The sequence below is a fragment of the Phoca vitulina genome, unplaced genomic scaffold (genome assembly GCF_004348235.1).
Source record: "Phoca vitulina isolate PV1807 unplaced genomic scaffold, GSC_HSeal_1.0 scaffold34, whole genome shotgun sequence".
Lineage (NCBI taxonomy): Eukaryota > Metazoa > Chordata > Mammalia > Carnivora > Phocidae > Phoca > Phoca vitulina.
In genome coordinates, this window is record NW_022589737.1 from 105684 (window position 1) to 115743 (window position 10060).

General features: G+C 40.2%; 1 protein-coding gene across 1 annotated transcript; it reads left to right on the forward strand.

Annotated features, from left to right (window-relative positions):
• Nucleotides 1-4649: 4649 nt before the first annotated feature.
• Nucleotides 4650-5583, forward strand: LOC116645830 (olfactory receptor 149-like). The gene is given in 2 exon segments (XM_032426263.1): nucleotides 4650-4733; nucleotides 4735-5583. Coding segments are annotated over 2 exon segments (933 nt in total).
• The last annotated feature ends 4477 nt before the right edge of the window (nucleotides 5584-10060 follow it).

Here is a 10060-nt window from a genome sequence, read left to right on the forward strand (position 1 = left end):
GTGGATTACATCTCTTTCATAGAAACCATTAAGTTGTCAAGAAGTCAATCAAAGAAATTGAGCACTTTCCCACTGAAGAAAGAAAGAAAAAAGGAAAAAAAGAAGAAAGACAGAAAGAAGAAAGAAAGAAAGAAAGAAAAAGAAAGGAAAGAAAGAAAGAAAAAGAAGAAAGAAAGAAAGAAAGAAAGAAAGAAAGAAAGAAAGAAAAAGAAAGAAAGAAAAGAAAGAAAGAAAGAAAAAGAAAAAGAAAGGAAGGAAGAAAGAAAGAAAGAAAGAAAAAGAAAGAAAGGAAGGAAGGAAGGAAGAAAGAAAAGAAAGAAAGAAAGAAAGAAAAAAAGAAAGAAAGAAAGAAAGGAAGGAAGGAAAGGAAAGGAAAAAATAACAGCCTAACAAATTTATCACCCCTTAACTAGCCATCATCCTGCTCTCTTCCATTTTGTCTCATAGTCCAATTCTTCCCCAGAGTTTTTGCAGTAAGACAGGAAATTTTTGCTTAGCCATTCCCCCCCCAGACCCCTGTGCTGCCAACAAATAATAAAGCACCTGTCACTGGACCAAGAATGCCTGCTATTTATAATCAGAAAGTTCTGCTGAATGATTAGTTGAGAATCCAGTTGCTTCTGGAATATGCCAGTGACTTACTTAAATTCCTGGAGTAGAGGGAAAAGTATTTAAACAAGGCAGGTGGTTTTCTCTGATTAAAACAAGGATGATTTCAATATAAGGCGAATTTCCCTGCAAATATACCATAGTGAGACAGTTCTCTTGTGAAATATCTACTGAACTTTCTGGGACTCATTCCTATGAAACAGAACATGAGCTGAACAAGCTTCTCTCTTTTGCTCTCTCACTCTCTCTCATAGTGGAAGGCCATAATCTTGTCAGATAATACAAATAAAAAGTAATGACTATGAGGGTATGCATAAGCCTCCTTGAAATCTCTAGAATGAGTCTACTAATAATTCTCTGATGCAAGGACAGCTGCTGTCTGTATAGAGTCATTTTTGGAAGCTGGTGAATGATGTAGTGGAAAGAGGGATAAGCCTGGGAATGCCTGGGCTCTTCTACTGTCTAACTTTAGGAAAGTCACAGTTGCTCTGAGTTCCAACGTCCTCATTCGTAAAATGGGTCTCATAAGGGCCACCTTACAACATTCTTGAGAGAATTAATTAAAAGGACATAAAAGTGCCCCAGAAAACTGAAGCAATCACAGAAGTAAGGTGATATTAGTTATGAATGAGTATTTGTAAGTCAGAATTAGTTATGAACATTTTTCTTTATAACTCAAAAGGAAGGGTCATATTATCCTGAATTTAAGATACAGCTCTACCATTAACCAACTTTATTACCTTGATTAAATTCCTTAAACCCTTTGAGCCCAAATTTCCTACTAGAAATGGGGGGAATAATACTACTTGCATAATAGATTTCTAGTGAGAACTGAGAGAGATAATGCTGGTAGGGCACTCAACACAATTCTGTCATATAGCAAATGCACAAGAAATGTTAGCTATTAAAACTGTGGTCTAAAAATAAAATAAAATAAAATAAAATAAAACTGTGTTCTATTCACTAAGACATCTTAACAGGCCATTCTCATCTGGTGAGACCCTGTCTGAGTAGCACCTGGACTCCCTCCATGACCTATGTTTCTCCTTTTTTTAAAAAATGTTTTCACAACAGTCTTGGTATTATAATAGTTACTTTTGTAACCACTATGGTCATATTGTAATTTCTTTTGCATAGGGATTGGTAGAATTATCAACATTAAATAGAAGTTCCACTTTTATTTTGTCAGGTCGGTATCATTGAAAAGTTTTGGTTTTTTTTTAAGATTTTATTTATTTGAGATAGAGAAAGAGTGAGCACACAAACAGGAGGAGGGACAGAAGGAGAGGGAGAAGCAGACTCCCGGCTGAACAGGGAGCCCGATGAGGGACTTAATCCCAGGATGCTGGGATCCTGACCTGAGCCACCCAGGCACCCTTCATCGAAAAGTTTTGCAGTATAAATAAAAGCAAATACTTTCAGAATTAGTAAGAGCATTAATTCAAGTTTCTCATTCAAACTGAGAATTCAAGTTTCTCATTCAAACTGAGAATCTTTTTTTGAAAAAAGATTTTATTTATTTATTTGACACAGAGAGAGAGAGAGAGAGCGCGCATAAGCACAAGCAGGGGGTAGCGGCAGAGGGAGAGGGAGAAGTAGACTCCCCGCTAAGCAAGGAGCCCGATGCGGGGCTCGATCCCAGGACCCTGAGATCATGACTTGAGCCAAAGTCAGCCTAACTGACTAAGCCACCCAGGCATCCCCAAATTGAGAATATTCTTAACGGTATACTTACAAGATGATTCTCTCTACACCTTGGATATTTCCAGTAACAAGGAGCTAACCATTTCATAAGCCTGTGTATTTCATCTACATACATTTGTTAATAATGAAACCCTTTCTTTCTACTCTGAAAATAAATCTGTGTGTACCACATCTGCCCATGATTCCTGAGTCGTCACATGAAGTGGCACATATCAAGGCCACCAGCCCTGCAAACACTTGAGGACCACATTATACCTCTGCTTCTGTTTGGCTACAAAACTCAAATCTCTGGAATTCATCGTAGCATAATGCTTAAAGGCATTGGGTTGGTAATTAGAGACTCAGTTCAGTGTCTTTCTAGCTGTGTACTCCTCAAGCTATTTCATCTACTTTACAGTTTTTAAAAATTTTTTTTAAAGATTTTATTTATTTATTTGACAGAGAGAGACACAGAGAGAGAGGGAACACAAGCAGGGGGAGAGGGAGAAGGAGAAGCAGGCCTCCCGGTGAGCAGGGAGCCCGATGTGGGGCTTGATCCGAGGACCCCGGGACCATGACCTGAGCCGAAGGCAGATGCCTAACAACTGAGCTACCCAGGCACCCCTACTTTTCAGTTTCTTTTTTAAATTTTTATTTATTTATCTGAAAGAGAGAGGGGAGGGGGGAGGGGCAGAGGGAAAGAATCCCGAGCAGTTTCCGCACTGAATGCGGAGCCTAATGTGGGGCTCGATCTCACCACCCCGAGATCATGACCTGAGTCAAAATCAAGAGTCGGATGCTTAATGGACTGAGCCACCCCTACCTTTCAGTTTCTTTGTCAAATAATACCACCTACTTTATAGGGTTTCTATTGGAGATTAAATGTAATCATGAATTTAAAATTTATCATAGCACTTAGCTCATGGTAAATGTTTACAATGGATTAACTGAATGTTAGCGTCAATAATTTTTGTCAGTCATTTTGAAAAAGTTTATAGCCAGCCCCTTTATCTATCCTGGTCATCTGCTATGGATGTGTCCAGTATAAAAATATTTCTCTTTAGGAGTACTGACCTGAAGGACACAAAATGATAAGAAATGCATAATAAATAATTACTAACTGATAGGTTTCTGCCTTGAATAGTGATGTTTATTAGAGATAACTATATAGTCACATGAATGTATAGATAACTTCAAAAGCAATTGACAGATGATATCATAAGCAAAGGCTTAAAGGTGTATAAGGCAACCAAAAAAAAAAAGGGGGGGATAGAATTAGAACTCATGCTACCATGTAAGTGAGCTTGAAGGAGCAGATATTTCCTGTTTTAGAAAGTCCCTTTCTGATGCTGTTTTTGCTATTATTTCATAGCTGGATGATAAATAGAGTTGAAAAACTAATTGTTCCCTTAGAGCTATGTCTGTGTCCCAAGTAGGGCTTAAGGGAATCTGAGAAAACTTCCAAGGAAGCAATCCAGGGAGAGTGAGTATGTACAAGTCTTAATTGTACAAACGCTATGAGACTCAGTTCTTTGTAAGTAGGGGAACTGAAGCTCCTTTGGCTGGAGCACTCTGTGCTCTGCTCAGAGACGGTAAAGGTGAGGTCTTGTTACAACACTTTGGACAAAGTGACTGTGTTCTGGGGTGGACTGTGTGAGTGTGTCCAGGCTACTGCTCGTGTCTCACTATTAGCCTCTGCCTCTCATCTGCTCTCTAAAGCAGGTCCACACACACGGGCTTTTCTGGGAACTTGTGGGAACTTCTTTTTCCAGAAATAGACTTTTAAGTTGAACAGGATTACAGAATGACATAATATCTGATTGTAGGCAAGGACCACAGACCTCTGAGAACCTTTTTTGATCAAGGAGAGGTGATCCAGAGCCCACAGAAATTTGCATGGTTTGGAGACACTATTCAGGTGTGATTAGAATTAGTAACAAGAAGCAGGTTGTCAGCAGCATTGCTCCCCCAGAATGTGTCTGTTTCTCTTTGCTGTCTTCAATTTTGCCCAGTTGTAGGGTGGTGTACGAGTGACTCATTTTGGCTTGGTCATTCTCTTTGATATGTTTTTCAGTGTTACTTGCCACAGTTTATGATTGGAATCCCCATGTTGAATGTGACTCTATGACCTGAAAGCTCCTATGTTGGGGTTGATTGTAAGGCACTTATTACCCGTGACAAGAGGTATTTATTATTACCTGATGTTTTTTTATACATCTTGCCATTCATAAGAATGCTGGTATTGCTTGTTAAAAACAGAGCCAAAGCGCTCATCAGCAAAAACCTTGATAATTTGATGTTGGTGTTCGGACTTTGGTATCTTGGGTTCCTTCTTGAGGTCTGACTTTCCCACAGCTATGAGGAATCTCTCAGTAGTGACTGAATTTATCTTGCTGGGCATCCCACACACCGAGGATCTGGAGAGCATGCTCTTTGTCCTGTTTTTTGGGCTTCTACATCTTCACTCTTATGGGGAACCTGCTCATCCCCCTGGCGATCATCTCCTCCACTCGGCTCCACTCTCCCATGTACTTCTTCCTGTGCCAACTGTCAGTGTGTGACATACTTTTCCCTTCTGTGAGTTCCGCCAAGATGCTCTTCTACCTCTCAGGGAACAGCCGGGTCATCTCCTACGCAGGCTGCGTGTCCCAGCTCTTCTTCTACCATTTCCTGGGCTGTACGGAGTGCTTCCCGTACACAGCGATGGCCTATGACCGCTTTGTCGCCATCTGTCACCCTCTGCGCTACACGGTGACCATGAGCCACACAGTGTGTGCCATCCTGGCCGTGGGGACCTCCTTTTTTGGTTGCATTCAGGCCACCTTTCTAACCGCTCTCACCTTCCAGTTGCCCTACTGTGGCCCCAACGAGGTGGACTATTTCTTCTGTGATATCCCGGTGATGCTGAAGCTGGCTTGTGCTGATACCTCAGCCCTGGAGATGGTGGGGTTCATCAGTGTGGGCCTCATGCCCCTCAGTTGCTTCCTTCTCATCCTCACCTCCTACAGCTGCATTGTGTGCTCCATCCTGCAGATCCAGTCTACTGCAGGCAGACGCCGTGCCTTCTCCACCTGCAGTGCCCACCTCACTGCCATCCTCCTCTCCTTTATGCCAGTGGTCCTCATCTACCTGCAGCTCACCCCCAATCCCTGGCTCAATGCAACTGTCCAGATCCTGAATAACCTGGTCACCCCCATGCTGAACCCCTTGATCTACAGCCTCAGGAATAAAGAAGTAAAATATTCTCTGAGGAAGGTGCTACAGCAAGTAGCCTTCCTTCCTGAGAAGTGATAGAGATTAGTAGCTATACTTTAATAGCACCACACTGTTTGCAAAGGTATTTCCTTTTGTGTGATATAGAGCACAGATAGTATCAATGCCCCTTTTGCAGATAAAGAAGCTAAGGTTTGAAGCCATAAAGTGAATTGTTCAAGGTCATATAACTAATAAATTATCCTGCACATCTGTCATGCAGGAAGGATTATCTCTTCCCAGTTGGCAAGAAAGCCTAGTCCTTCTGTTCCTCACTCTGTTTTCTTCTCCTGTTTTCCTCCTCCCACATCCTCTGCTTCTTTTCTAGCACTTCTTCACTTTGGCTGGCATGATTATCTAATTATACTCTCAAATGCCTGCATCAGATAAGCCACCATTTGATGGTCTAGGAGTTTTGAAAAATGTGAACTTCAACCACGTGGCCCCTGGTGGCGTTCCATGACTACTGGAATGCAAAGAAGCTGCGTCAAGGGAAAGAGCTTCTGGATGAGACCTGAGGCAAGCCTCTTACGGGTGAATCAGAGATCAACCACAAAGTCTGCTAGTCTTGGACCTAGAAAGAGTCCATGCCTGGGAGCTGAGGCATTAGAGAAAAAAGAATGTGGAGACTAAACAGGCAGAGTCTGTGAAAGGGTGACTGATTCTGTTGTTTTTCAGTATGAGGAAACTGAGTTTGTCTTTGAAATCCCCAGCACAGCCGGGGGTCAATGCAAAGTCTAAGCCACTACTGCTCTATGGTTTTGGATTCTCTGCTTACCAAAAGGCTGTGACTTGAGTGCTCTTCCTTAACATTCCTTTGTTCTTTTTCCTAATGAGCTTAGCATGAGAGATGTGCCTTTCCAATCCAAACAATAATTTGAAGAAAAGAAAGGAAATGAGAAGGAGGTGATGGAAGAGAAGGGGAGTGGGTGGGAAGGGAAGTGGTGGAAGGGAAGAGGTGAGATGGAAAGGAAAAGGGTTAACGGCAATGGAAGGGGGTGATGGATGAAAGGGGGTGATGGGACGAAGGGGGTGATGGGAAGGAAGGGAGTGATGGGACAGAAGGGGGTGATGGGATGGAAGGGGGTGATGGGACAGAAGGGGTGATGGGAAGGAAGAGGATGATGGGAAGGAAGGCAGGGCAGATGCAAAGGCAAGTCGTCTCTGCTCTTCCTCCCGGGATCAGAGTTCAGTCAGGGAATCTGCTAGACTGAACCAGCCACAATATTGTGTTTGGGGCCTCATGTAAGGGTGATGAGATGATGTATGTTTTTGAAAGGGAGAACATTTTTCTAGTTGCTTCTCTTAAGTCCTATGCCTTTATTCTTTCTACCACACATGCTCCTTCAGAGTCTTCAGCTGGACAAATTCATTCTCATTATCAAACACCTAGTTAAAATATAATTTTTTATGTGAAACTTTCCTCATCCTAGGCAAATCTGGTTCCCACTTCTCTATGTTTTGAATCAGACTTTACAAACTCATCACGTCATTATGCTAGAATAGGTTTTGGCAAAGCATTTTCCAAGAGTAAAGCTAAAGTAGGTTCAGGGAGGGTAAGGACAAAGAGTCGGTTAGGGACTAACAGTACAAAATTGACTGCTGAACAGATAAAGTTTGGCTCTCTTGCCAGGATCCTACAGGGGTGGGTGGCTCCATGCCAGGCTCATCCCAGGACCCTGATATCATGACCTGAGCCCAAGTCAGAAGCTCAACTGACTGAGCCAACCAGGTGCCCCAACACGGGATCCTCTTGAGTGAATGGCTATACACTAATTTGTGAATGTGTAGGGTAAACTTCCACAAGGCTACGGAAAGAAAAGTTCTGAAACAATTATAACAAGTAGCGGCTGTAAGTAAAAATATTTCAAGTACTTGCTTAGAGCTAGAAATCATTCAAGTTCTGACCTTCTCAAGTAAAGAAGATATGGGACGTTTAGTAGAGATCCAAAAAGGTCACAGTTTAGGTGTGGGGGGCGCTTAATTAGCCCTAAAGTAAAGCTAATCAGGCACATAATAAAGAAACTGAAAACAAGATGTTGATTGATTAAGCTGATCCAGAAGTAACATAACTGCCTACCAGAACAAGATCCAATTCTCTAAAGAAATACATCAAAATACAGCACTCCTGGGAATGCACTAGAGCTAATGGTTTGATATTTCCACCGTCAAGTGTGGAATACCTTTGTGTTATACAGGGCATTAAGTAGAGTATTTATAAAGATTTTGTCTCAGTAGTGAAACAAAACTACCAGCAGAAATAAGGCTAATCAGGTTCTACTCAAAAAAGCTTAAAAGCAGCCTTGAAAGATCAAACTTTCCAAATAACTTAAGTGCATTACAGAATAAAAAATTTCCAGACATAAAACACTTATCATGATGAACACTGAGTAATGTGTAAAATTGTTGAATCACGATATTGTACACCTGAAAGAAATATAAAACTGTATGTTAACTATACTGGAATTTAAAAATTAAAAAAATTTTCCAGACATATAGAGAAACAGAAACACAAGGTCCATAATTAGGATTTAAAAGGTCAATATTCACGGGGCGCCTGGGTGGCTCAGTCGTTAAGCGTCTGCCTTCAGCTCAGGTCGTGATCCCAGGGTCCTGGGATCGAGCCCCGCATCGGGCTCCCTGCTCAGCGGGAAGCCTGCTTCTCCCTCTCCCACTCCCCCTGCTTGTGTTCCCTCTCTCGCTGTGTCTCTCTCTGTCAAATAAATAAAATCTTTAAAAAAAAAAAAAAAGGTCAATATTCAAAGACCCAGAAAAGTAGAATTAGTAGACAAAGACATTAAAACAGTTACTTTTAATTATATCCTATATTTTAAAAAGGTAAAGAAAATCATAAGCATTATGAGAAATATGGATGATAAGAAATCACCTAAATCAAAATTCTAAAGATTAAAATATAATATCTAACATGAAAAATTCACTGGATTAGAGCAGTAACAAATTAGACATTGCAGAAAATTTGTAAATTCTGTCACAGCAATGGAAGAAACCTAAATGAAATATAGAGAGAAGAACTATTGAAAAACAATATGATCAGAGCATCAGTGAGGTATGGGACAATTTCAAGCAGTCTAATAATATAAGTTTAATTGAAGTCCCCAAAGGAAAGAGGAGAGGGAGAGAAGAGAAAAAATATTCAAAGGAATGACCAAAAATTTTCAAAATAGGATGGCGACTATAAGTCAAAAGATCTAAGAACTCAACAAAAATTAATCTGGAAAATAACCAAATATTTGGAATGGTTTAAAAAAGAAATTTAAAGAGAAAATAGAAAGTATTTTCAGCTGAATAAAATAAAGATGTATAAGATATACCTAACACAGTATTTACAATGAAATTACAGCACTAAAATCACCACATTAGAAAAGAAAGATCTCAAAGCAGTTACCTCCATTGCCAACAGAAGAGCATATTAAAACAAACATAAGCAGAAGAAATTAATAGAGAAAAGCAGATATCAATGAAATATAAAATAGAAAATAAAGGAGGTCAATGAAAATAAAAACTAGCCCTTTGAGAAATGGATAAAGTTAATAAGACTGATAAGGAAAAACAAGAGAGAAACTCCAGGCCCGGATGCCTTCCTGATTGAATTTTCTTTAAGAAATCCAATTCCAATAATTCCAATGCAAACTCTTCCAAAATATAAAAGAAGCAACAGTTCCCAACTTATTATATGAGGCTAGCATTACCCTAAAACAAAAAATAGGCAAAGGTATTAGAAGAAAATAAAACTACAGAGATGCAAGACTGCATAAAAAATTTTAGCTAATCAAATCTGATAATATATATTTAAAAACTAATATATTGTTCTAAACTGGGAATTATACCAGAAATACAACATCAATTTAACATTAAAAACTTAGTTAATGTAATTCACCATATAAACAGACTAAAAAAGAAAAATCTATATGATCATCTGAATAGATGCAGAGGAAGCATTTTACAAAACTCAATATACATTCCTGATAAAAACTCTCAGGAAATTAGGACTTGATGAATACTTTCTTAATTTGTAAAAAGGCCATCTACTAAGATCTATTTTTTTTAAAGATTTTATTTATTTATTTGAGAGAGAGAGAGAAAGAAAATGAGCTGGGGGGAGGGGCAGAGGGAGAGAAAGAGAGAGGAAGGGAGAAGCAGACTCCCCGCTGAGCCGGAGCCCTATGCGGGGCTCCATCCCAGGATGCAGAGATCATGACCTGAGCGGAAGGCAGACGCTCAATGGACCGAGCCACCCAGGTGCCCCAGGCATTGACTAAGATCTATGGCTATGATCATATCTAATGGTGAAACACTGATTATTTCCTGGGTCAGTTTTTGACTTATTATCTCTCAGTTCCAACTTCACTATTTTTGCTGGCTCTGTGCTAATGAAGGGGATTGTTGTGAAATATGTCTTCTTTGCCCTCTGGTAAAGTGCTAAGTCTTGTCAGCAGGAGGCACTTTGGGAGAATGAATTTTTCTTCCTGGTTTCTAGTTTGGCTCTCTTGCCAGC